General features: G+C 46.9%; 1 protein-coding gene and 2 non-coding genes across 3 annotated transcripts in view; 2 read left to right on the forward strand and 1 right to left on the reverse strand.

The window, feature by feature from the left end:
• The window catches only part of OBSCN (obscurin, cytoskeletal calmodulin and titin-interacting RhoGEF), a 113,751-nt gene that overhangs the window by 66,459 nt on the left and 19,780 nt on the right, over window positions 1–27,512 (reverse strand). Inside the window, exons 11-18 of the mRNA XM_055127324.1 lie at window positions 25,731–26,006; window positions 24,918–25,193; window positions 16,486–16,761; window positions 12,928–13,203; window positions 5,684–5,959; window positions 4,874–5,149; window positions 1,163–1,438; window positions 351–626 (exon numbers count right to left, since the gene is read on the reverse strand). Of these exons, the coding sequence (XP_054983299.1) occupies window positions 351–626; window positions 1,163–1,438; window positions 4,874–5,149; window positions 5,684–5,959; window positions 12,928–13,203; window positions 16,486–16,761; window positions 24,918–25,193; window positions 25,731–26,006 (2,208 nt within the window). The remainder of the gene's footprint in view (window positions 1–350; window positions 627–1,162; window positions 1,439–4,873; window positions 5,150–5,683; window positions 5,960–12,927; window positions 13,204–16,485; window positions 16,762–24,917; window positions 25,194–25,730; window positions 26,007–27,512) is intronic.
• LOC129402906 (U6 spliceosomal RNA) lies at window positions 4,612–4,716 on the forward strand. Its single transcript, XR_008628928.1, has one exon. It is a non-coding gene; the product is annotated as a U6 spliceosomal RNA (small nuclear RNA).
• LOC129402885 (U6 spliceosomal RNA) lies at window positions 15,858–15,965 on the forward strand. Its single transcript, XR_008628914.1, has one exon. It is a non-coding gene; the product is annotated as a U6 spliceosomal RNA (small nuclear RNA).

The following is a 27,512-nucleotide window of genomic DNA, read 5'->3' on the forward strand; positions in this document are numbered from 1 at the left end:
CCGTCAAGTCAAACAAGAGAGAATCTTCAGGTTAGGACAGAGGGAAATGCCAGAAGGTGGAAAATACATCCAAAGCAACAGTTAACCTGTTTACATGAGACCCACGAGCCAGGTGGAGTCAGAGGCCTAAACACCAAGAATTCCAAAATGACCATCAGAAAATACCACTCAGGGCACACAGGAAGGGACCCTCTCATGTGCATTCACCTCCTCTTCAGCACCACTAGGCTCAGTCTCAAGCAACTACACAGGAAGGGGAAGTGAGGGTAAAGGAGCTGAGCTCTATGAGACCCTCAGACTGATGCTGTAAGACTCTTTGCACACCTTCAAACAAAGCTACTGAGACTGACCTGTGACGTCCAGGCGGAAGGAGAGCTTCTGGCCCCCGGCCTCACAGCTGTACTCCCCAGAATCCGCCTTCCCCGCCTGCTGCACCACCAGCCGCCGCGTGCAGCCCTGGGCCTCCACACGCACCTTCGAGCTCCCGCTCAGCTTCTTCCCGTCCTTGAACCACGTCACCTCTGTCTGGGCCTGGGCCACCTCGCAGCTCAGGGTGGCGCTGGCCCCCGCCTCGGCCTGCACCACCTGGCCTGCTGCCTGCTCCTTGGCAAACACCGCCTTCGGCTCTGGGGACAGAGGGACACGGTCAGAGGCCTGGATCAGACCCAGCTCATGCCTGCAGGTGATGGTGCAGGCAGGGCCCCCGCAGGGATGCTGACCTGCTGGACAGTGCACGCTCTCATCTGCAGCCCGCTGCCTCCCTCTGCACACCTGAGCCCAGCACACACGGCTGACAGGCCGCAGACTCATGCCTCCGACCTCTGTCCAGCCACAACTGCCTGCTCCAGGGACAGCATGGCCCCCAGTACCGAGCCCAGGCCTGCACTGCCCCCCACCTGTGCCCACCAGGCCCGGCCACAGGGCTCAGAGAAGCTGCCTGTGAAATCCACAGCCAGACATGGCCCTCCGTCTGTCTGGGTCACCACATGCACATGGGGGTGCTGACAGCCAGGGGGACCCCCACAATGCACCTCCTCTCAGTCATCACCGTCGTCCCCAACACCCAGGTCAGCCCACTCGCAACAGCAGGCCCAAGGCCGAGACCACCAGGACCACAGCCAGACCCGCCCCACCCAACAGGCTATTCACCGCCCACACTGACCTGTGACGTCCAGGCGGAAGGAGAGCTTCTGGCCCCCGGCCTCACAGCTGTACTCCCCAGAATCCGCCTTCCCCGCCTGCTGCACCACCAGCCGCCGCGTGCAGCCCTGGGCCTCCACACGCACCTTCGAGCTCCCGCTCAGCTTCTTCCCGTCCTTGAACCATGTCACCTCTGTCTGGGCCTGGGCCACCTCGCAGCTCAGGGTGGCGCTGGCCCCCGCCTCGGTCTGCACCTCTTTGCCTGCTGGCTGCTCCTTGGCAAACAGCACCTTGGGCTCTGGGGACAGAAAGAGACAAGGGTCAAACACCAGTTAAGTTGGGGCTGGGAGCCAGGTCTGTGAACTGGCAGCTGCATAGACATTAAGGGAAGCCAGAATCTGCCCAGCTCTGTGGCCTGCAGATGCCCACCACCAGAAGAACTACAGGAACACTCTATCTCTACTTCCACCTTGGCTCTGGGGAGCTCCTCTCCAAGACGTGTCCACACACACACCCCCGAGAGGCACAGCAGGACCAGGTGGATGGTGTGCTTTAAGCTTCCTTGAGAATCCATCTCTGCAGAGGACCAAGTAGGTCCAAGCAGCTGCCCTCACGTGTGTACTGAGCTCTAGCTCTTGCTCCCTGGAGTGTCCATGGCTGGAATGTGGGAGCTGTATGTCCTGTGGCTATTCCCTATAGTCTCTCATGACTGACATAAAACTGCAGTGTCTGAGGGTTTGCCCCACTGGAATCACTGCTCGAGGCTTCTAATGATCTGTAGCCCTTTTAACCTCAATTTATTTGACTGAGGATCTTGGATGCCATTCTGATTGGTAATCAGACACATCCAGGAGAAATCCCCAGCCCAGGTCTTCACACAGACTTCTGAGCTCCCACTCAGTTTCTTCCTATTTTTGAATGAGGTGCGCTCCTCTGGACACCCAATTTGCACTTTCCTGTTGGCTCAAGACTCCGTCTTCATTTACCATATTATTTTCCTGTGTGGCCCGCCTCACATTCACTAAGTCACATCTTGATAGATCAAGATTTCCGGTGAAATGAAACATGGCTGGTCTGTTTCCATGATTATGGAACTTATGTCCTTCCAAGACATCTTTCCCCACCCTGCATATCTGAGGTGGAATGGTGAGAGCTCCACAGAGCGAGCCCCCGGTGTTCCCTCAGCCTTACAGAGCTCCACACTCGTACGCAGAGGAGGAGAGTGTCTCTCACACAGATGTTTCTGAAGCCACTCTGTGCTGTGCTGTCTGAGCTGCAGCGCCCTGCAGCTTTGGCCTGGTGCCCTTCAGGAGAACAGTCTTCTGCATGACACTGCATCCGTTGGTCAAGTTCAATACACACCCCCCCCACCCCAGCCTGAGAAAGTTTTTAGGATGTTAACTGGTCTTGGACATCCTTGATTTTCCAAGTACTGTTTTAAGAAATAGGCATTCGAAAACAACTGTTTTGATGCTAATACAATAAAATCAAATGTTAATATAAAAGTTATATTTTCAATATCATTTTTAAATAAAAATTTATCTATGAAAGTTTTAATAGGAAAGCAAATGTGGTGCTTGCCTTGCAAAGTTGGCCCAGGTTATCTCCCTGCACTCCATTTGGTCCCCTGAGCACTGTTAGAGTGATCCCTAAGCACAGAGCCAGGTGTGAGCCCTCAGTACCACCAGGTGTGATAGAAGAAAAATACAAAATTAAATATAACTGAAAACCAAAGTTAATAAACTAAAATTAATGAAAATGTTAGTCAAATTTTTAAGTATATTAAGTTAATAAAATGAAAAATAAAATCCTTTTGTTTCAGTTTGTTCTGGGGGTGCCAAGGGCTTACTGCTGGCTCTGCACTCAGGAATCACTCCTGGCAGACTTTGGCAAACATTTTGGGTGTCAGGGATAAAACCTGGGTCAACTTTGTGCAAGGTAAGAGCCCAATCTATCACTGTACTATTTCTCTGTCCTGGAAAACAAAATAATGTTTATTAAAATATGGTTAAATTTATAAACTCTATTTATAAATTTAAGACTTCAGATGATATAAAATAAATGATACAAAAATATAAATAATGAAAATAACTAAAACATTTAAAATTAATTATTAGAAATAAAAATGTTAAACATTAGACAAAATTTTTAATTAGGTAAAATAAAATTTAGAAATCTAAATAAAACAAAAATAAGTAAAATGTCATTAAGAATTAGTCAAAAAATTTTAAGGAAGTAAAAATTAAATTGAAACATATATATTATTTCTTGTGTGTTTGAGGGCCACACTTGATGGTACTCGGGAAAACTTCTGGCTCTGCACTCAGGGAGCAGTCTTGGCAGGCTTGCGGGATCGTAAGGGGTGCCAGTTTGGACCCAAGCTGCCCGTGTGCAAGACAAGTCTTTTGGACACTATGCTGCTTTCCGGCCCCACTTAAAGAATATTTAAAGGCTAGAGAGAGACTACAGCAAGGAAGGCACTTTCCTGGAATGCAGCTGGCCTGGGTTTGATCACAACACCCCATAAAGTATTCCTGAGTGCCAAAAATGATCCCTAAGTGCAAAGCCAGGAGCAAGCCCTGAGTACCACCTGGTATGCCCCCAAAACAAACAAAAAGTACATACACAAAAAAAATATTTTAAAATGGAATTTAATACATTTATAATTAAAAATACCTTGACAAATTTAAAAATAAAAACAAAAAGCAGGGGCTGGAGCCGTAGCACAGTGGGTAGGGCGTTTGCCTTGCATATGGCTAACCCAGATTAGATTCCCAGCATCCCATACAGTCCCCTGAGAACCACCAGGAGTAATTCCTGAATGCAGAACCAGGAGTAACCCCTGTGCATCACACACACACAAAAAAAAAAAAAACATAAAAAGGTACAGCAATATTTAAAACTAAACATAAATCTTAAATATAATTTAAATAAAATTTTTAAAACATTTTTAATTAATTTGATAAAATAAAAATCGAAGATAGATCACTGTCACTGTCATCCCATTGCTCATCAATTTGTTTGAGCGGGCACCAGTAACGTCTCTCATTGTGAGACTTATTGTGACTGTTTTTGGCATATCCAATATGCACGGGTAGCTTGCCAGGCTCTGCCACGCGGGCTCGATACTCTCGATAGCTTGCCGGGCTCTCTGAGAGGGGTGGAGGAATCGAATTCGGGTTGGCCTCGTGAAAGGCGAACGCCCAACCGCTGCACTATGACTCCAGCCCCGAAGATAGATAAGACAAATATATTGATTCTGAAAGCTGCATTTGGGACCGGAGTGATAGCACAGCAGGTAGGGCGCCTGCCTTACATGCAGTAGACCCAGGTTCGATCCCCAGCATCCCATATGGTCCCCAGCACCGCCAGGAGTAATTCCTGAGAGCAGAGCCAGGAGTAACCCCTGTGCATCTCGATGGATGTGACCCAAAAGAGCCAAAAAGAAAAAAAAAAAGCTGAAAGCTGTTTTTGCTTTAACAGCACATATACTAAGATTGGAACAATACAGAAAAGATAAGAATAGCCCCCCTATGCAAAGATGACAAGCAAAACTGTAAATCATTCCATAAAATAAATTTTGAAATAAAATATAGAATTCAATTTAAAATAAATTACATTACTTAAAAATCAAATTGAATTAAATGTAAAATAATTTTAAAATTAAAGGTCGCTGAACTATAGTTAAGCCCATTGCCCCCACCTATAATCACAGTTAGAACCCCAGACTGACCTGTGACGTCCAGGCGGAAGGAGAGCTTCTGGCCCCCGGCCTCACAGCTGTACTCCCCAGAATCCGCCTTCCCCGCCTGCTGCACCACCAGCCGCCGCGTGCAGCCCTGGGCCTCCACACGCACCTTCGAGCTCCCGCTCAGCTTCTTCCCGTCCTTGAACCACGTCACCTCTGTCTGAGCCTGGGCCACCTCGCAGCTCAGGGTGGCGCTGGCCCCCGCCTCGGCCTGCACCACCTGGCCTGCTGCCTGCTCCTTGGCAAACACCGCCTTCGGCTCTGGGGACAGAGGGACACGGTCAGAGGCCTGGATCAGACCCAGCTCATGCCTGCAGGTGATGGTGCAGGCAGGGCCCCCGCAGGGATGCTGACCTGCTGGACAGAGCACGCTCTCATCTGCAGCCCGCTGCCTCCCTCTGCACACCTGAGCCCAGCACACACGGCTGACAGGCCGCAGCCTCATGCCTCCGACCTCTGTCCAGCCACCACTGCCTGCTCCAGGGACAGCATGGCCCCCAGTACCAAGCCCAGGCCTGCACTGCCCCCCACCTGTGCCCACCAGGCCCGGCCACAGGGCTCAGAAAAGCTGCCTGTGAAATCCACAGCCAGACCTGGCCCTCCGTCTGTCTGGGTCACCACATGCACATGGGGTGCTGACAGCCAGGGGGACCCCCACAATGCACCTCCTCTCAGTCATCACCGTCGTCCCCAACACCAGGTCAGCCCACTCGCCAAGGCAGGCCCAAGGACGACACCACCAGGACCACAGCCAGACCCACCCCACCCAACAGGCTATTCACCGCCCACACTGACCTGTGACGTCCAGGCGGAAGGAGAGCTTCTGGCCCCCGGCCTCACAGCTGTACTCCCCAGAATCCGCCTTCCCCGCCTGCTGCACCACCAGCCGCCGCGTGCAGCCCTGGGCCTCCACACGCACCTTCGAGCCCCCGCTCAGCTTCTTCCCGTCCTTGAACCACGTCACCTCTGTCTGGGCCTGGGCCACCTCGCAGCTCAGGGTGGCACTGGCCCCCGCCTCGGCCTGCACCACCTGGCCTGCTGCCTGCTCCTTGGCAAACACCACCTTGGGCTCTGGGGACAGGAAGAGACAAGTGGTTAAACACAAAATTCTAGAAACAGGTGGCTCTCTACTTCCCACAGTCTCCAAGTCACGTTGCTTTGGCCAGAAGCCTGCCCTGTCTCCAGCTACTTCTCAGCAGAGAACTCCACACTCAGAGCTTCCCATCACAGGGAATATGCTCGTTCTCAGTCAGCCCTTCACCTCAGGAATCTTCACATCAGTGGATCCTACAATCCAGAAGCTTACTGTTTCCATGATCTTATCATTATCCAAACAAAAGGATATGCAATGTGTAGACTAGAATATGTATTTTATTTTCAGAAACAATTTTCCACATTGATATCACCAAGTGATAGAGATCCCTGAGCACTGAGGGCTCAGAGACACTTATCTCCTCAGATAGTCTGCACCCTCCGAGCAATCATGGCCTTGACCTTGGAATCCAAAGGTGCTTTTTTGGGCATGGGGAACCACATCCAGCAGTGCTCCGGACTTACTTCTTGCTCTTCACTCAGGGATCATTCTGGAGGGGCTCGGAAGACCATATGGAGTTCTGAGAGCTGGGGATCGAACGCTGGTCACAATGTGCCAGGTAAGTGCCATATCCGCTGTACTATCACTCCAGTCCCAGGGGCCCTAGGGTGCTTGATCATATTTGTTTTGCTTCATATGATGATATTGTGAGGACCCATTCTGACCACTGCTTTTCCATCATGTTCCACAGCCACTTCATTTGGCCTCAGTAGTTCCTGCTGCTTAAGAGGCCCTCTCTGGTTCTCCACCTGTCTTTCCATTATGGTCTATCTTCCCCAATGTCACCTGGAGCAGTTCTTGCAAGCACCCCATTTTTCCATGCCACCTCAGGGCCAGGCTCCCTAACAACTAACCAGCATCTCGACCATCCGTATCACCACTCCCAAGCTCCTTCTTCAGTGCTGCAGAAACCACAGCCAAAGAGCTGGCATCAGACAACCATGCGGACTCGCTGCTCCTCCCAGTACACCTGTCCCACCTCCTGCCACATCTCACACAGGGATTCCTCTGTGCATACACCTGAAGCAAACCTTCAGGTTCATTTTTCTCAACCACATGTCCCCCAACTGCCCTTGCCATCCCATGACCACTGTCTTGGGTAGGCCTGGCCATCTAAGTCTTCCTTCCTAGGACTGCAGCTAGTACAGTCGTAGGGAGTTTGCCTTGTACACAAGCAGCCCAGGTTCAATCCCGGAACCTCATATGGTCCCGTAGGCCCCCAGGAGTGATTCCTGAAAGCCAAGAGTAAGCCCTAAGCACCGCTGGGGTTCAAAACCACATCTTTCTCTCTAGTGCAGCCTGAGAAACCTGGTCCAAACCAGCCATTTTAAGCCTCTGCCAGGGCCAGAGGCAAAATGCCCTTTGCCCCAAGCTTGCCTCAGGGGCACATGAATGACATCTTAACAACAATGTTAAGGACCACAAGAGGGGAGAGCCTCAAAGGGGCCCACATGTCTGTCAAGATTCAGAAACCCACATATGCCCCTTATATACCTGTTCTCCCGGCTAATAAACCTCACCTTTGAAATCATAACCTCACATCACCATTTTCTTTATTAAGATTTCCCAGCAAATCCTCCAACACCGTCAGAGGGGAAACAAGAAAACATCCAACCACACAGCCAACAGTTTCCTGAGGCCATAGCTGGCTCGCCAGGCCTCGCAGAATGGACAGCGAGGCATCTGTGCCCGAGTGCAGCCACAGGTCCAAGGGAGGCTTCGCCAGACCACTGCTACTTGTGTGACCCACTTAACAAAGGGCTCACAAACTAACCCAAAGGGAAGTGGTGTCTCTCTGACATGCCTTTCACAAAATCACTCCTGATAACACTGTGCTTTATGTCTACAATGTGTATGGTGACATGTATGTATACACTGCTTATATGTCTGCATGAGTCTATGTGTGAGTGTAGTAAGTGTGCACCAGTGTGTTGAGCTTGTATCTTTAAGATCTGTATACGTATGTAAGAGTGAACATGTACATGTGTTTACATGAGTGGGTGAGACAGTGACGGTGAAAGCACTTAAGAAAGAATAGATGGGAACCTCCATGGCTACTCTGCTCCCTAGTTAAGCCCAGACCCTCGTATCTCTCAGATGCACAGAATTTTATCTCAAAATCTACCCAAATAAACTATGAATCACTGCAAGGACACATAGGATTGTCCCACATGACAAGCATCGAGGCTCGGGTTTGGCTACAGAGTGCAGAATCACAATTCAATCTGTACCAAACCATCTGCTGTCACTCACACCCAGGCCCACCATAGCCACAAAGCCATGGGCACTTAAGGACACAGTGCTAACAGTAGCAGATTTTGGGGGGAAGCAGCGCCCCAAGTCTCACCTTCCCAGAGGTGATTCCCAGACCATTCTTCATCCCAATCTCACACAGGGCACCTAAAGAAAGCCCAGAAATGGGCTCCTAAGCTCCCTCAAGGTTTGAGGACTAGAACTTAGACTTCAAGGCTCTGCATTTTTCCCAGGCGTGGTGATTAGAGACATCTGAGACACTCTTCCCCAGCCAAGGAGGCTGTGTTCCCTCTTTCATCCCCCTCTTGTCCTCCCATGCTGGTCAATGTTGGTCAAGCCCCAGAGCAGCAAACTTCAAGTTTCAGCTTTCTGCCAGCAGCAGTGAAACAGAGGATCCAAGCTGCCAGCGGCACAGAGGAAGGAGAAGCTGGAACGTAGCCATAGCGGTCACTCAGGTCTCCACCACTCACTCTGGGCCTGTATGAGTGGATCTCACCTCAGAGCACACCAAGGACTCGATTCCTGATTTAGGGTCAGGCCAGTGGCCAAGCCATACCCACCAGCAGGGAGCGCAAGTTCCGGTCAGAGCCAAAGGGCACTGCAGTCTGGCAGCAGACCTGGAAAGAGCACCATGACCCACAGTCTGAACTCTACCTTCTGCCGAGATGAGCAGCTCAGTGAAAATACCCAGGATACAACCCAAAGCTACCTGTGCCCTGAAGAAACATGGACACGCGTGGGAAGGAGTCTTAAAAGATACCAATGTCAAGGTGACAAAGACATGGGGTTTAAGCGGACACTACAAAATGTTCCAAGTGTGGGTCCAGAGAGATAGCAGAGCGGGTAGGGGGCTTACCTTGCACATGGCCAGCCCTGGTTTGATCTTTGGCAGCCCAAGTAGTCCCCATAGCCAGAAGTGGTCCCTGAGCACAGATCCAGAAATAACCTCTGTCCTCCCCCCAAAAAAGAAAGTTTTGGGGTCCGGGAAGGGTTTGGTGGCATACTCAGCAGTGCTCAGGGATTATTCCTGGCTATGCACTCAGGAATCACTCCTGGTGCACTCAGGGACCATGTGAGGTGCCAGGGATCAAACCCAGGTGGGACATAAACAAAGCAAATTACCTACCTGCTATACTATTGCCTCCAATAGTAAGAAAATTAAGTTAAAAAAAATTCATAGGGCCATTGAAATAGTACAGTAGGTAGGGCATTTGCCTTACATGTGGCAAATCTGGGTACAATCCCCAGCAACCCATATGTTCTCCTGAGCACCACCAGGAGTTATTCCAGATTGCAGGGCCAAAAATAACCTCTGAGGACCTCCAGGTATAGCCCAAATAAAAAAGTCTCCAAGTGAGATGCCCTTGAAAAGAATGGATTAACAAAGTTTCAACAAACAGAATACAAAATCCTTACAGGGAAAAATAACAAAAAACAGATGGAAATAAATAAGATAGAGCTTGAAAAATAATACAAAAGGTTGATGAAATCAATAACTGATTCTTTGAAAGAACAAGACTGACAAACCATTATATAGCCTCAGAGAAAAAAATGGAGAGAAAACCCTAATAGACTCAGAAGCTAAACATTACAACAGATACCACAGAAATTACAAATAATGCAAGAGACTTATGAACAAATTTATTATTATTATACTATTATTAATATGGAATACAAAAAATAGACAAGTTCTTAGCCTCATGGTCTCAAGACTGAATAAGGGGGCCTGGAGAGACAGCTGGGCGTGTAGGGCACTGCCTTGCAGGCAGCAAACCCAGATTCGATCCCCAGCACTCCATTTGTTTCCCCAAGCACAGCCAGGGGTAATTCCTGAGCACAGAGCTAGGAGTATCCCCTGAACACTGCAGATTATGGCCCCAAAACAAAGCAAACCAAAAAAAGACTTAATCAGGAAGAAAGAGTAGGCCTAAGTAGGCCAATTGAAAGCAAGGCAGTTGAAACAGTCATCAAAAGTTAGCCAAAAAAAAATTAAGTCCAAATAAAGATGGGTTTACGATATGACTTCAACCACACCTTCAACTGACTACCTATCCTTTTCAAGCTTTCAAAAAATTTGAAGAAATGGGCATTCCTCCAGTATCTGTAAGACCAGAATTACCCAAAATCTTAATAAAGGTACATCACACACACACAAAAAAAAATTTTTAAACCTCAGTTTGGCCAGCACTACAACAGAGCATGAGTGATGACTGGGGCTATAAAACAAACAGAAGCAGGGCTGGAGCAATAGCACAGCGGGTAGGGCATTTGCCTTGCACGTGGCCGACCCAGGTTCGATTCCCAGCATCCCATATGGTCCCCTGAGCATCGCCAGGAGTAATTCCTGAGTGCAGAGTCAGGAGTGACCCCAGTGCATCGCCAGGTGTGACCCAAAAAGAAAAAAAAAAAAACAAAAGCGAAGGGGAAGAATTACCCATCACAAAGAAAGGGGGTTATTCCAGGGATACAAGGATGTTTCAACCTATGCAAACCAATGAACGTAGTACATCATCAACAAAGGAAAGGACAACAATCTACAATTCTCTATCCACAGATGCAGAGAAGCCTCTGACAACCCCCAGAGAGACGTGGCTCCAAGGCTGACTACACACTTTGCACGCAGGATGCTGGAACCCTGGCTCCAGACAGTTGTCCAAGCATGACTGGGAATGACTCCTGAGGGCAGAACAGGCAGGAGTCCTTGCACCCCCCCACCCCAAGCAAAGAAACTAACCCAAACCAAAGAACATCCACTTACAATCACAACAAAATGGGAACAGGAGAAAAGTACATCAGTAGAATAAAGTCCACATATGACAAATCCACAGCTAACACCATATTAGAGGAAAAATGGAAAGCTTTTCCTCTAAGATCAGGCATAAGAAAAAAAAATAAAAGAAAAATAAGAGCAGACACAAGGATATCAACTATCACCTCTATTGTTCAACATAGTATTAGAAGTTCCAACACAGGGGCCGGAGCGATAGCACAGCAGGTAGGGCGTTTGCCTTGCACGCGGCCGACCCGGGTTCGATCCCCGGCATCCCATATGGTCCCCCAAGCACCACCAGGAGTAATTCCTGAGTGCAAAGCCAGGAGTAACCCCTGAGCATCGCTGGGTGTGACCCAAAAAGCAAAAAAAAAAAAAAAAAGAAGTTCCAACACAGTAATTAGACAAGAAAAAGTATAGTCGAAATGACATCTGCACTTTTATGTTCATTGCAGCACTGTTTACAATAGCCAGAATCTGGAAAAAACCCGAGTGCCCTAGAACAGATGACTGGCTGAAGAAACTTTGGTATATCTATACAATGGAATACTATGCAGCTGTTAGAAAAAATGAGGTCATGAAGTTTGCATATAAGTGGATCAGCATGGAAAGTATCATGCTAAGTGAAATGAGTCAGATAGAGAGAGACAGACATAGAAAGATTGGACTCATCTGTGGAATATAGAATAAGAGACTAGGAGTCTAATACCCAAGAATAGTAGAAATAAGTATTAGGAGGTTGACTCCATGGCTTGGAGGCTGGTCTCTCATTCTGGGCAACTCAGAGAAGGGAACACCAAGTAAAATGTGGTTGGAGGCCATGCGGGGGAAGGGTGACTAGTGCTGAATGTAGACTAGAGACTGAACACAATGGCCACTCAACACCTTTATTGCAAACCACAACACCTATCAGAGAGAGAGAACGAAAGGGAATACCCTGCCATAGTGGCAGTTTGGGGTGGGGGGAGACGGGACTGGGGAGGGTGGGAGGGACGCTGGATTTACTGGTGGTAGAGAATGGGCACTGGTGTAGGGATGGGATCTCGAACTTTGTATGGGGGAAACATGAGCACAATAATGTATAAATCTGTAACTGTACCCTCATGGTGATTCACTAATTAAAAATAAATAAATAAATAAATTTTTAAAAAAAGAAAAAGAAAAATAAAGAAATCCAAATTATAAAAGAAGTCTATCATTATTTGAAAAAATATATATATCTTACATATGTATATTTAATATTCATAGAGCCCTAAAGACACAACTAATAGTAGAATCAATAAAGCACTGTTTAAACAAAATGAAATAAATCACCTGAAGCACAGCACTGAGAGATACTCAGAGGTGGGGGCATGCCTTCTACAAGCAAGGCCCTGAGCTCAATCCCCAGCACATGTCCTCTCCCCACTCCCAGCACCAGTGTCCCCGTGGCTACCCCACACACAGTGTGTAGTCCTGTGACCCCAGCACTGCTGAGTTCAAGCAGCAATGGCTCTCTGGACCCAGCACTGAAGCATAAGGCTTGGTGAGAAAGAGCAGCACCACGCAAGGCAGTGCAGACTACGCAGATGAAGAGATCCTGGGATGAGCGATATACACGCACCACACATACATTAGGGCAGAAAAGGTAGAGCAGGTAAAGTGCTTGCCGTGCACAGCCAACCTGGGTCTGATACCTAGCACCACATCTGGTTCCCCAAGCACCAGGAGCAATCCATAAGAGACCCAGGAGTAAGCCCTGAGCACTGCTGGGTGTGGCCCACAAACAAATATATAAAAATAAAATAGAATGACTGCCCACATACACCCATAACTACATATGTATCCTTCCACTAATGAAGACATGAGGTGCAATCTCCCAGAAAGAGCACATGGACCACTGGATGCCCAGCCCCATAAATGCAGTTAGAACCCCAGACTGACCTGTGACGTCCAGGCGGAAGGAGAGCTTCTGGCCCCCGGCCTCACAGCTGTACTCCCCAGAATCCGCCTTCCCCGCCTGCTGCACCACCAGCCGCCGCGTGCAGCCCTGGGCCTCCACACGCACCTTCGAGCTCCCGCTCAGCTTCTTCCCGTCCTTGAACCACGTCACCTCTGTCTGGGCCTGGGCCACCTCGCAGCTCAGGGTGGCGCTGGCCCCCGCCTCGGCCTGCACCTCTTTGCTTGCTGGCTGCTCCTTGGCAAACACCACCTTCGGCTCTGGGGACAGGAAGAAACACAAGGTTCAACACAAAATTCTAGGAAAAAATGGCTGTCCACTTCCCAGTCTCCAAGTCATGTTGCTTTGGCCAGAAGCCTGCCCTGTCACCAGCTGCTTCTCAGCAGAGAACTCCACACTCAGAGCTTCCCATCACAGGGAATATGCTTGTCCTCAGTCAAATTTTACTTTAGGAATTTTTACATCATCGGATGCCTCAATCCAGATGCTTACTGGTTCAGGGATAATTATCTCCTCAGACAGTCTGCACCCTCTGAGCAATCATGACCTTGATCTTGGGATCACAAGATGCTTTTCTTCTTGCGGGAAGGGGGCACATCTGGTGGTACTCAATACTTACTCCTGACTCTGTACTCAGGGATCAACTCCTAGTGGGACTCAGGGGACCATATGGGGTGCTGAGGATTGGGGATCTAATATTGAATCCAGATCAAGGTCAGTAGCATGCAAGGCAAGTGCCCTACCTGCTGTACTATCTCTTCAGCTCCCAAAATAAAACCATTCATTAAAAAACACAAACTAAAATTATAAAAATTAGAAATATTAAAAATACAAAGCAGAAAAATAAGAACTTTGATAAATCTTTAAATAACAAAGGATAATTTTAAATATAAAATAAATATTTTGAAATTAAGTAAGATAAAATTTTAAACTTTCGATTAAAAACATTATGGAAGGGAATGACAGTACAGCTGTCAGGGGGTTGCCATGCACGTGGCCAACCTGAGTTCAATCCCTGGCACACCACCAGGTATGCCCCAAAAACAAAGCACAAAAAAATTACAATAGGTTAAATTTAATTAAAAATAGTCAAAATTTTTAAAGAAATGAAATTAAAATTCAATATATATAGAAACACACATATATACAGATATACTTGTTGTTGTTGTTGTTGTTGCTTTGGGGCCAAACTCAAGGGTGCTCATGGCTTACTCCTGGCTCTGCACTCAGGGATCAGTCTTGATGGGTTTTGTGGACCGTATGGTATGATGGGATTTGAACCATGGTTGGCCACATGCCAGGCAAGCACCCAATCCATTGTACTCTCTCTCCAGCCCCAACTTTAAAATTACTAGAAAGATGGTACAGTAGGGAAGGAACTTGTCTTACATGCAGCTGACCTGGTTTCAATACCCAATAAGGTCCCCAAGCACTACCAGGAGTAGGATTTGAGCACCATCAAGTAAGAGTCCCTGCCCACAAAAAAAAAAAGAAAGAAAGAAAAACCCCACATACGTACAAGAAGCATTTAAAAATACAATTCAATATATTTTTAAATAAAAATACTTTAATAAATTAAAAATAAAAATATAAGTAATATTTAAAATTAAACCAAAACAGATATATTTTATTAATTTAAGAAAACTTTTAATTAACTATAAATTTAGAAAAATTTAGAAAAGATGAGTGTAAAAAATTAAAGGGCACGCCGAAGGGCGTGTGCACTCGCGGGCTCTCCGGGCGGCTGTCTCACTGCCCGCGTTCGGTGCTCCAAACTGCTGTGTATGGGCTGGATCGGGACGGTAGTTGGCCAAGGACAGGTGAAGGAAGAACGAGGACCAAGATGGTTGCTGATTAGTTACTGTTTATTCAATCTTCCATCTTTCCCTGCACTGCTAGCTCCGTCCTCTCTCTGGATCTACTCCAGCCTCTCTCGCTTCTCTAGTCTCTCCTCCTACTTGTCTCTCCCACCTTGCCCTCTAGGCTACACCCAGCCAGGTAGCAAAATCAACATAAGAAAGCCCTTCCTGAGGGCAGGGCATTCCAAAACCCTTCCTGACTCTTAAGGTTTTTTTCTTTTCCTTAGTCCAAACACTTTTTTTTTTTTTTGCTTTTTGAATCACACCTGGCGATACACAGGGGTTACTCCTGGCTCTGCACTCAGGAATTACCCCTGGCGGTGCTCAGGGGACCATATGGGATGCTGGGAATCGAACCCGGGTCTGCCGCATGCAAGGCAAACGCCCTACCCGCTGTGCCATCGCTCCAGCCCCAGTCCAAACACTTATTAACATCTTAATACTAGTTATTTTTGTATGGACATAGCAAGAGATACATTGAGGCTGGCAAGGCAGCTCTCCTGGCAACATCTTGCCACAGGCTCAGACTACAGCACTCAGGCCAGATTAATCACTCCTAACCCTAGCAGGGTCCAAATCTAGTTATCACTGTTTGGACCATGACAACGTTTGTCCATGATCAAGCTCTTAACTTATAGTTAAGCATTAGGCACTTTGGCCAGGTCCATCTCGATGCCAGGGTAGCACACAACTCACCGCTTGCCCTGGGTCCGTCTCATCCCTCGTCGGGACCCTGATTTTGGGCGTGCTAGGAAGTAAGGGCAGCTGAGGCTTAGGTAGAGAGAACAGACACCCAGGAGGAAAATATCATGTAGAGTCAAATGACTCCCAGGTTACAAAAGCATAACATTTGCTAAGTCTTCCTGTGTCCATACAAAAAGGACATTGCTCTGAATAAACTACGAAAAGGACTCAAGGAAAAGAGAAAAACAATATTTACAACTCAACAGAACACTAAGAAAGAAGCTACAAATAAACACAGAGGAATGGGAGCACTGTAACAGGAGTAACCCAATAAACCTAAATTACCTGAGGCTATGTAATCCTACAGATGAGTACATTAATTTCGTACTTATATTAAAACTGAAATGATAGAGAAGATTAGCATGGCCCATATGCAAGGATGACATGCAAATCTAAAATATTCCACATAAAAACTTTATGTGCACAAATAAAATATAATTTAAAATAAATAACACAACTTAAGAATCAAATTTAATTATGAGGCTGGATCAATACCACAGCAGATAAAATGCTTGCCTTGCATGTGGCTGACCCAAGTTCCATCCCTGGCACCACAAAGGGTCTCCCAAGGGGCTGGAGCAATAGCACAGCAGGTATGGCGTTTGCCTTGCACTCGGCCAACCCAGGTTCGAATCCCAGCATCCCATATGGTCCCCCAAGCACCGCCAGGAGTAATTCCTGAGTGCAGAGCCAGGAGTAACCCCTGTGCATTGCTGAGTGTGACCCAAAAAGCAAAAAAAAGGGTCTCCCAAGCCCCATCAGGAATGATCCCTGAGCACTGAGCCAGGAGTAAGCCCTGAGCACTACTGGGTGTGGCAAAAAATAAATAAAAACCAAGATCAAATAGAATTAAATTTAAAACAAAGTAATTTTTTTTCAATGGTCACTGAAATAGTCAACCCATTGCCCCTCCCTATAAACACAGAAGCCAAGACTGACCTGTGACGTCCAGGCGGAAGGAGAGCTTCTGGCCCCCGGCCTCACAGCTGTACTCCCCAGAATCCGCCTTCCCCGCCTGCTGCACCACCAGCCGCCGAGTGCAGCCCTGGGCCTCCACACGCACCTTCGAGCTCCCGCTCAGCTTCTTCCCGTCCTTGAACCACGTCACCTCTGTCTGGGCCTGGGCCACCTCGCAGCTCAGGGTGGCGCTGGCCCCCGACTCGGCCTGCACCTCTTTGCTTGCTGGCTGCTCCTTGGCAAACACCGACTTCGGCTCTGGGGACAGAGGGACACAGGGTCAGACACCATTTAAGTCGGGGCATCTGTGGGGAATGAAGGCCTGCAAGAAGACCTGGGCTCTGAATCATCCCCAGGCTCTGCTCGAGTGCTGTAAATTACAGAGGCTCCCACAACTCTGTACCCAGGCTCACTCCATCTGTACCTGCCCTCAGCCCCATTGTCTGAGACCTCTTCCTTCACACACTCCTCGGAGAGGCACTTTCTGGGGGCAGGACACTCTCTGTTTTTCTGGTTACTGATGTGCACCACCTCTGGTGTTACTGCTGAACCCTCTGACTCCCAACAGCAATATCTGTCTCCATCCAGCTTTTTTTTTTCTTTTCGGGTCACACCCAGCGATGCACAGGAGTTACTCCTGGCTCTGCACTCAGGAATTACTCCTGGCAATGCTCAGGAGACCATATGGGATGCTGGGAATCGAACCCGGGTCGGTCTTGTGCAAGGCAAATGCCCTACCCGCTGTGCTATCACTCCAGCCCCTCCATCCAGATTTCAGGCCAGAAATTTCCAGAGAACATTTGCAAGCATTCATTCTAGGATTTGCCTTTTCATTTATATGGTATCATTGAACAAATCATGTTTTAGTTTTAATATATCAGCTATAAAAACATGTTTGAGTAATCCATTTAAGAAATCTAAAAGCCCACAAAATGGGAAAGAATATTTACCCAATACCCATCTGATAAGGGATTAATATTCAGGATATATATAGGTCACTAGTAAAATTATGCAAGGAAAAAACCTCCAACTCCATCAAAAAATGGGGAGAAGAAATGAACAGAAGTTTCCACAAAAAAGAAAGACAAATGGCCAAAAGGCACAGGAAAAAATGTTCCACATTGCAAATCATTAGGGAGATGCAAATCAAAAAACGAGATATTATCTCACACCACAGAGACTGGTACACATTCAAAAGAACAAAAGCTACCAGTGTTGGTGTAGATGTGGGGGGAAAAAGGGATATTCTTTCACTGTTGGTGGGAATGTCAACTGGTCAGCCTTTTTAGAAAACAATATGGGCATTCCTTCAAAAACTAGAACTTAAGCTTCCATATGACCCCGCAATACCACTTCTGCGAATATATCCCAAGGGTGCAAAAAAGCACAGTAGAAATGATATCTGCACTTGTGTGTTCATTGCAGCACTGTTCACAACAGCCAGAATCTGGAAACAACCCAAGTGCCTGAAAACAGATGACTGGTTAAAGAAACTCTGGTACATCTACACAATGGAATACTATCCAGCTGTTAGGTAAGATGAAGTCATGAAATTTTCTTGTAAGTGAACAGACATGGGGAGTATCATGCTAAGAGAAATGAGCCAGAAAGAGAGGGACAGACATAGAATGATTGCACTCATTTGTGGAATATAAAATGACATAATATGAGACTGACACCCAAGGACAGTAGACACAAGGGCCAGGAATATTGCCCCATAGTTGGAAGCCTGTCTCATGAGCTGGGGGAGAAGGCAGTTGAAATAGAAAAGGGATCACTAAGACAATGCTGGTTGGAAGAATTGTTCAGGATGGGAGATGTGTGTTGAAAGTAGATAAAGGACCAAACGTGATAATCTCTCAGTATCTGTATTGCAAACCATAATGCCCAAAAGTAGAGAGAAAGTATTGGGAAATTGTCTGCCATGGAGGCAGGGGGTGGGTTGGAAAGGGTGTGGGGGGGATTCTAGGGACAAAAGTGATGGAGAATGTGCACTGGTGGAGGGATGGTATTTGATCATTGTATAACTGAAACTCAAACATGAAAGCTTTGTGACTGTATCTCATAGTGATTCAATAAAAAAGAGAGAGAGAAAGAAAAGAAATCTCTCCAAGTAGCAAGCTACAAAATCAATGGCATTCCTATATGCAAACAACAAAGTAGGAGAAAGAGAAATTTTTTTAGAACCATTCCTTGCACAATTGTGCCTCAAAAATTCAAGTGCCCTTGAATTAGCTTAACAAAAGAAGAAAAATCTACATAAAGAAAACTATAAATCACTTTTTTTTCCTTTTTTGTTTTTGTTTGGTTTTCTTGGGGGGAGGGGGTCAACATTTCTTGGCGATGTTCAGGGGTTACTCCTGGCTCTGCACTCAAGAATTACTCCTGGTGGTGCACCGGAGACTGACTATATGGGATGCTTGGGATCAAACCCAGGTCAGCACATGCAAGGCAGATGCCCTACCCACTGTACTATTGTTCCAGCCTCTATAAACCACATATTTCTTTTGCTTTTTGGGTCACACCTGGTGATGCACAGGGGTTACTCCAGGCTCTGCACTCAGGAATTACTCCTGGTGGTGCTCAGGGGCCATATGGGATGCTGGGAATAGAACCCGGGTCGACCGCATGCAAGGCAAATGCCCTACCCGCTGTGCTATTGCTCCCACCCCTATAAACCACTTTTAACAGAAATAAAAGTAGGCACAAGAAAATGGAAACAGATCCCATGTAGATTAATTGAAAGGATTAACCTTTTCAAAATAACAATCCTACCCAAGACATAAACCAAACACTGCTGAAATTTATAAGGAGTAATAAAGCACCCTGGGTAGTTGAAGGATCCTAGAAATAAAGAAGAGAGACTTTTCGTCTCCTAAACTGAAATTATATTATAAAACCACAGGTACTAAAAGAATATGGGAGTGGATTAAAGATAGACTTTCAGATTAATGAAACAGAACTGAGAGCCCAGAGACAGATCTTCAAGTATGGAGTCAGTTATTCTCTAACAAAATAGGTAAGAGCGTGAAGTGGAATATCAACAAATGGTGTTGGGAAAACTGGTCAGTCACAGGTTTAAAATAAATGAACTTGGGGCTGGAGCAATAGCACAGCGGGTAGGGCGTTTGCCTTGCACGCTGCCGACCCGGGTTCAATTCCAAGCAGCCCATATGGTCCCCTGAGCACCGCCAGGGGTGATTCCTAAATGCAGAGCCAGGAGTAACCCCTGTGCACTGCCGGGTGTGACTCAAAAAGCAAAAATAGAAAAAAATGAACTCACAGGCCAGAGAGATAGCACAGGGGGTAGGGAGCTTGCCTTGCATGCGGCTGACCTGGGTTCAATCCCCAGTACCCCTGAGCACTGCCAGGATTACTCCCTGAGTGCAGAACCAGAGTAAAGCCTGAGCACTGCCAGGTGTCATTCTCACCGGGAAAAAAACCTTCCTCAAAGAAGACACACAGATGGCCAGTATGTATATTAAACAATTCTTGCACCATTGATCATAGGAAAATGATCAACGTGATAACCACACACCAGTGTGATTGGAACACACTGAAAAGACTGAAGTAACCAGTTCTGGCACAGATGGAGGAGAAAAGAAACCCTCATAAACTGCTGGTGGGAATGCCAATTGGTCCAAGCCTTTTGGAAAACAATTTAGACACCTCTCAGAAAAATGAAGAATTGAGTTTCCATATGACCCAGAAATCCCACTTTCTGGACATTCATCCCAAGGGCCCACAAACTATTCAGAAGACATCTGCACTCCTATGTTCATCGCAACACTATTCACAAGAGCCAAAATCTGTCAATAACCCAGTGTCCAAGAAAAGGTGACTGGATAAAGAAACTGTGGTCGATACACACAATAAATATTCCTTGGCTATAAGATGAAATTGTGCAATTTGCTGCTACAGGGATGGAAGGTATTATGCATGAGTAAAGTCAGTCAGAAGTAAAGAGACAGACACAGAAAATCTCTCTAGAGGGAGCTAAAGTGGGTGGAGGACTGAGTGGGGACAATGCTGGAGAGAAACACTCAGGAGAGGGGGTGTGATGTTGGAAGACTGTACGCATGAAACCCTACCACTGACAGTATTATAAAATTGTAGAAGCACAATGACAGAGAAAAGATCTCTGCATTCCCTGAAGTTACCACACAGCTAAGTAACCACCTAAGTGTTGTGGCTTTATCTTTTACACTGAGGCCTCTAATCTCCAGAGGTGACTATTCAGCACTGTGTGAGGAATAGTACCTATATGGCACTACAGGACAGAAAAAGAGCACTCTTCCTCCAGTGCCTATACAGAACTGGTGATTAAAAGAGGACGCAAGCAGCCCCATCTATTCAGCAGTAGTCTTTTGGGGAACTCAGACTACTGGACCGCTGGAAACTCCCTTCGTTATCTGTAATGCTCTGGCTTCAGGATTATTTTTTTTTTAATTTATACTACTTCTTTTTTTATATTTTATTAGTGAATCACCGTGAGACAAAATTACAGACTTACAGGTTTTCATGCTAATATTTCAGTCATACAATGATCGAGAACCCATCCCTCCACCAGTGCCCATTTTCCACCACCAATGGTCCCAGCATCCCTCCCACCACCCCCACCCTGTCCCCTTCACCCCACCCTGCCTCTGTGGCAGGGCATTCCCATTTGCTCCCTCTCTCTTTTGGGGTGTTGTGGTTTGCTACAGAGGTATTAAGTAGGCATCATGTTCGGTCTATAGTCTATTTTCAGCCTGTATCTCCCATCCCTAGTGGGCCCGCCTAGCACCCTTTGCTTGGTGATCCCTTCTCTATCAGAGCTGCTGCTTCACCTAGCATGTGAGGCCAGCTTCCAAGCTGTGGAGTAATACTCCTGGTATATTTATCTCTACTATTCTTGGGTGTTAGTCTCCCATTCTGTTACTTTATATTACACAAATGAGTGCAATCTTTCTATGTCTGTCCCTCTCTTTCTGACTCATTTCACTGAACATGATACTTTCCATGTTGACCCACTTATATGCAAAATTCATGACTTCATATTTTCTAACAGCTGCATAGTATTCCATTGTGTAGATATACCAAAGTTTCTTTAACCAGTCATCTGTTCTCGGGCACTCGGGTTTTTTCCAGGTTCTGGCTATTGTGAACAGTGATGCAATGAACATATAGGTGCAGATTCACTTCTACTATACTTTTTTGTATCTCTGGGATATATTCCCAGAAGTGGTATTGCTGGGTCAAATGGGAGCTCAATTTCTAATTTTTTGAGAAGCACCCATGCTGTTTTCCAAAAGGGCTGAACCAGTCGGCATTCCCACCAGCAGTGAAGGAGAGTCCCTTTCTTCCCACATCCACGCCAACACCAGTCACTTTTGTTCTTTTGGATGTGGGCCAGTCTCTGTGGTGTGAGATGGTATCTCATTGTTGTTTTGATCTGCATCTCCCTGATGATTAGAGATGAGGAGCATGTTTTCATGTGTCTTTTAGCCATTCGGATTTCTTCCTTGAGAAAGTTTCTGTTCATTTCATCGCCCCATTTTCTGATGGGATTGGATGTTTTCTTCTTGTGGAGTTTAACCAGTGCCTTGTAAATCCTTGATATCAACCCCTTATCCAGTGGGTATTGGGTGAATATCCTTTCCCATTCTGTAGACTGTCTTTGTATTCTGGTCGCTGTATCTTTTGAGGTACAGAAGCTTCTCAGTTTAAGATAGTCCCATTTGTTTATCTCTGTTCCCACTTGCCTGGTCAGTGCCGAGTCCTCTTTGCAGATACCTGTAGCTTCAATGTCGTGGAGGGTTTTGCCGACTTGTCTTCAATGTACCTTATGGATTCTGGTCTAATGTTGAGGTCTTTAATCCATTTTGATCTGACTTTTGTGCATGGTGTTAGGTATAAGTCTGAGCCCATTTTTTTGCATGTAGATGTCCAGTGTTGCCAGCACCATTTGTTAAAGAGGCTTTCCTTGGGGCTGGAGTGATAGCACAGGGGGTAGGGCATTTGCCTTGCACGCGGCCAACCCGAGTTCAAATCCCAGCATCCCATATGGTCCCCTGAGCACCGCCAGGAGTAATTCCTGAGTGCAGAGCCAGGAATAACCCCTGTGCATCACTGGGTGTGACCCAAAAGCTAAAAAAAAAAAAAAAAAAAAAAAAAAAAAAGGCTTTCCTTGCTCCACTTTACCTTTCTTGCTCCCTTATCAAAGATTAGATGATCATATATTTGAGGTTGTGTGCAAAGTTGTTTGTTGTATTCTACCCTGTTCCATTGGTCTACTGCTCTGCCTTTGTTCCAGTACCATGCAGTTTTAATTATTACCACTCTGTAGTAGAGCTTGAGGTTGGGGAAGGTGATGCCTCCCATCTTCTTTTTCCCCAAAATTGCTTTAGCTATTCATGGTGGTTTGTTGTTCCATATGAATTCAGGATTATTCTTGATATATATTAAATGCTCTTGCTTTTCAAGACTAAATTGGACTCTCTGTTGCCTCTGGAATCTGCTTCCCCCATTTTCAACCCCTCAAAAAAACACACTTACTGGATATTGATGAGATGTGACTACATATAATTCTTCCATGGATATCTAACCATTTCTTTATTTACTGTCTCAAAAATTAAAAACTAATTTTCCTCCAATGAGTCTCAGACATCTTTATTAAAATTGAATATTAGAAACATAGTACTTTTAATAGCATGGTATAACAGTATTATTTGCATGTAGATGTAGGAGTATTTCTGCATATAGAGGCCGGAGCCATAATACAGTGAGGAGGGCATTTGCCTTGCATGTGGCTGGCCCAGGTTGGATCCCCAGCATCCCACACGGCCACCAAGCAGCCAGGAGTAAGCCCAGAGCAGCACTGTTGGGTGTGGCCCAAAAACCAAAAAAAGGTATTTTCTGCACATTAATTTTTATAAGTAATCTTTCTTACATTAAAACTATCAGATATTCTGAATTGATATTCACATAATCTTGGGATTTTGCTTCTCCCCCACTTTGGAGAGCCCGTAACCAGAGTATTTGGGGTGCTACTTAGAACTTGGGGAGATACTCCTGGCAGTGCTGAGGGTACCACACAGAGGTGGGGAGACCATGTGTGTCTGTGACTCAAACTCAGGACCTCACACGTGCAAGGCCCTGCTCTGCCACTGAGCCACAGCCTCAGCCCTTCCTCCATAGTTCACAACTTTCCTATCATTTTCTGACTGTTCTGAGAAGTGGTTCACAGAAGCCTTGGGAGCAGCTTGCTGGAGCTATTTTCTCACCAAGGGCAATGCTTTTCAGGAGCCAGCAAGTGGTGAGGCACTTGGTGTCTCTTGCAGTAGCATTTGCCATTAAAAGGCAGACCTAGTGATTTTTTTTAATGCCAGATTTTTTTTAATTGAATCGTCATGAATTACAAAGTCACAAAGTTGTTCATAATTGAGTTTCAGGCTGTTCCAACACTGATTCCTTCACCAGTGACCACTTCCCTCCACTAATGTCCCCAGTTTCCCTCCTGGCCCCAAGCCCACCTCTATGGAAGGCACTTTGTTTTCCTTTCTCTCATTACCTTTTATTTTCCTTTACAAGGGTATCATGCAGATCCCTGTACCGCCTTTCAGCATCCCATCGTGGTGCACACTGACCACTGGTTATTTACTTTGACTCCATTGAACAGGGTTCAATCCCCAGCACCCCAGATGGTTCCCCCAGTCCCACCAGGAGTGGTTCAGAGTACAGAGCTAGGAGTCAGCTCTGAGCAATGCCAGGTGTGACCCAAAAAACAAAAAATAGTAAAAATAGTAAATTAAAAAATTTGAAAGTCACTTTAAGTCTAAGCACACATCTACCCACACCCCAGCCCCTATTGCTGTTCACAGACAAGAAACAATCCCTGGATCTAGATTCAGTGAGTGAAAGGGGGAAGGCTCCCTGGGCCCTAACATATGTCACACTAAACCTGATTTTCTGGCAGAATGCCAAGCAGAATGAGGAGGCTGAAATACACTCAGGATTGCACTCAATGAAATTCAACAGATCCTTAGTAGACAGAACCTATAAGTGAGGCTGCGGAATCTAGAAATGTTCTGAACATTGCACAAAAGCAGTTCCCCCAAGGATGATATTCCTTGTCTATCTCAAACTCAAGGACAGGTACAGTGAGAGTCCTGAATACCTAAATGTTTGTGGCCACTGCTGGGGATGTGTCATTCCACGATAACACAGAAACAGCAACTGAGATACCCATGAACAAATCACACATTTTCAAACATTCTTTAACTCCAAACTCCCTGGGTCAAGCAAAAGCAAGAAACATAAAGAGAATGTGAGAGAACTAAGATGGTATCTCACAGGTAAAAATGCATGATCAACTGGACAATCATCAACTCCACTACTAATTGTGACAAATGCAGTTAGAACCCCAGACTGACCTGTGACGTCCAGGCGGAAGGAGAGCTTCTGGCCCCCGGCCTCACAGCTGTACTCCCCAGAATCCGCCTTCCCCGCCTGCTGCACCACCAGCCGCCGCGTGCAGCCCTGGGCCTCCACACGCACCTTCGAGCCCCCGCTCAGCTTCTTCCCGTCCTTGAACCACGTCACCTCTGTCTGGGCCTGGGCCACCTCGCAGCTCAGGGTGGCACTGGCCCCCGCCTCGGCCTGCACCACCTGGCCTGCTGCCTGCTCCTTGGCAAACACCGCCTTCGGCTCTGGGGACAGAGGGACACGGTCAGAGGCCTGGATCAGACCCAGCTCATGCCTGCAGGCGATGGTGCAGGCAGGGCCCCGCAGGGATGCTGACCTGCTGGACAGAGCACGCTCTCATCTGCAGCCCGATGCCTCCCTCTGCATACCTGAGCCCCGCACACACGGCTGACAGGCCGCAGCCTCATGCCTCCGACCTCTGTCCAGCCACCACTGCCTGCTCCAGGGACAGCACGGCCCCCAGTACCGAGCCCAGGCCTGCACTGCCCCCCACCTGTGCCCACCAGGCCCGGCCACAGGGCTCAGAGAAGCTGCCTGTGAAATCCACAGCCAGACCTGGCGCCCCCCCCCCCGTCTCTGGGTCACCACAAGCACATGGGGGTGCTGACAGCCAGGGGGACCCCCACAATGCACCATCTCTCAGTCATCACCGTCGTCCCCAACACCCAGGTCAGCCCACTCGCAGCAGGCCCAAGGCCGAGACCACCAGGACCACAGCCAGACCCACCCCACCCAACAGGCTGTTCACCGCCCACACTGACCTGTGACATCCAGGTGGAAGGAGAGCTTCTGGCCCCCGGCCTCACAGCTGTACTCCCCAGAATCCGCCTTCCCCGCCTGCTGCACCACCAGCCGCCGCGTGCAGCCCTGGGCCTCCACACGCACCTTCGAGCTCCCGCTCAGCTTCTTCCCGTCCTTGAACCACGTCACCTCTGTCTGGGCCTGGGCCACCTCGCAGCTCAGGGTGGCGCTGGCCCCCGCCTCGGCCTGCACCTTCCTGCCTTCTGGTTTTTCCTGAGCAAACACTGCCTTGGGCTCTGCAGACAGGGAGGAACACAGGACCAGACACCAGTTGAATCAGAAACGCAGCAAGCACAGAGACAGGAGCACAGCTCTGCAGCCTGCAGAAGTCTCCCCAGAGATACTCCCTCCTTGTTTTCTCCTCAACTCTGGGGTTTAGGAGGACAATGTGGAGGAAAGAAAGCTTGCTCGGGGAGATAGCAGGACCATAAGGTCTTAAACATCATTTACTTCATTTGGAAATACAAAAATAATTTATTTGATTATAATGTAAATTATTAAAACTTCATTTTTGTGTTAGTTGTTGCTAGCATATATTTTAAATGTGCTACACTTTCTGATTATCTTAACTTTGACCGTTACTCTCAGAAACTGACAACCATATTACCTGTCAATTCTTTTGGTGATGGTGGTGGTGGTTTTGGGTTTTCCTTTTTTCTTTTTGGTTTTGAGCTGTGCTCAGAGATCACTCCTGGCAAATTTCAGGGAATCATATACAGTGCCAGGAATCTAACTGGGGTTTACTATATGCAATCAAGCACCTTAACCCGTTTACAATCTTACTGTACCCTACCTGCAAATTCTACATTGCGCTTTTTTGCTGTTGTATTAGTTTTTATCTATTTCTCCCCCGTTTTTTGTGCTACATCTGGCAGGGCTAACTCCTGGTTCTATGCTCAGGGATCACTCCTGACAGGGCCTGGGGGACCATGTGGGATGCTGGGACTAACCTGTGCTGGCTGCCTGCAGGACAAGAGCCCTACTCCCTGTACCTCCTGTCCCTCTCCTCATATTTTGACTTAAGATGTCAAAGGTAATGACAGAAAACCTTCTTAGTCTTTTTTTTCTTTTTAAGGTTTTTGGGCCATACCCAGCAGTGCTCAGGATTTACTCCTGGCTCTGTTCTCATGAATCACTCCCAGCAGGCTCAGGGAACCATACAGGGTGCCAGAGACTGAACCTGAGCTGGCTGAATGCAAGGCAAGTGCCTTACCAATTATACTACGGTTCTGGACCCAACTTCTTTAATCTCCTTAATTTTTTTTTTTGCTTTTTGGGTCACACCCGGCGATGCACAGGGGTTACTCCTGCCTCTTCACTCAGGAATTACTCCTAGAAGTGCTCAGGGGACCATATGGGATGCTGGGAATCAAACTTGGGTCAGCCTCGTGCAAGGCAAATGCCCTACCCGCTGTGCTATTGCTCCAGCCCCTTCTTAATTTTAATATTAGAGTCCAATCTCTCACTTTAATGTGGTGCTTTACCACTTTGCAAATTTGGAAGAACCCCTTTATAGTTATAGTTGTATCATAAAATAATGCTAACTTCTACCAAATTATTTTCTCAGAAGAATATTGTTTAATTTAAGAATATTTTCTGCATTTGTTGAGATAATCAGAACATTTTTCTCCTTTAATGTGTTAGTATCATCACCATTTAAATATTCATTCTAATATGAAAAATTCATTCTAATATTTCTAGGGCTGCAGAGATAGTACAGTGGATAAGTCACTTTCCTTGCA

The sequence above is a fragment of the Sorex araneus genome, chromosome 2 (genome assembly GCF_027595985.1).
Source record: "Sorex araneus isolate mSorAra2 chromosome 2, mSorAra2.pri, whole genome shotgun sequence".
NCBI lineage: Eukaryota > Metazoa > Chordata > Mammalia > Eulipotyphla > Soricidae > Sorex > Sorex araneus.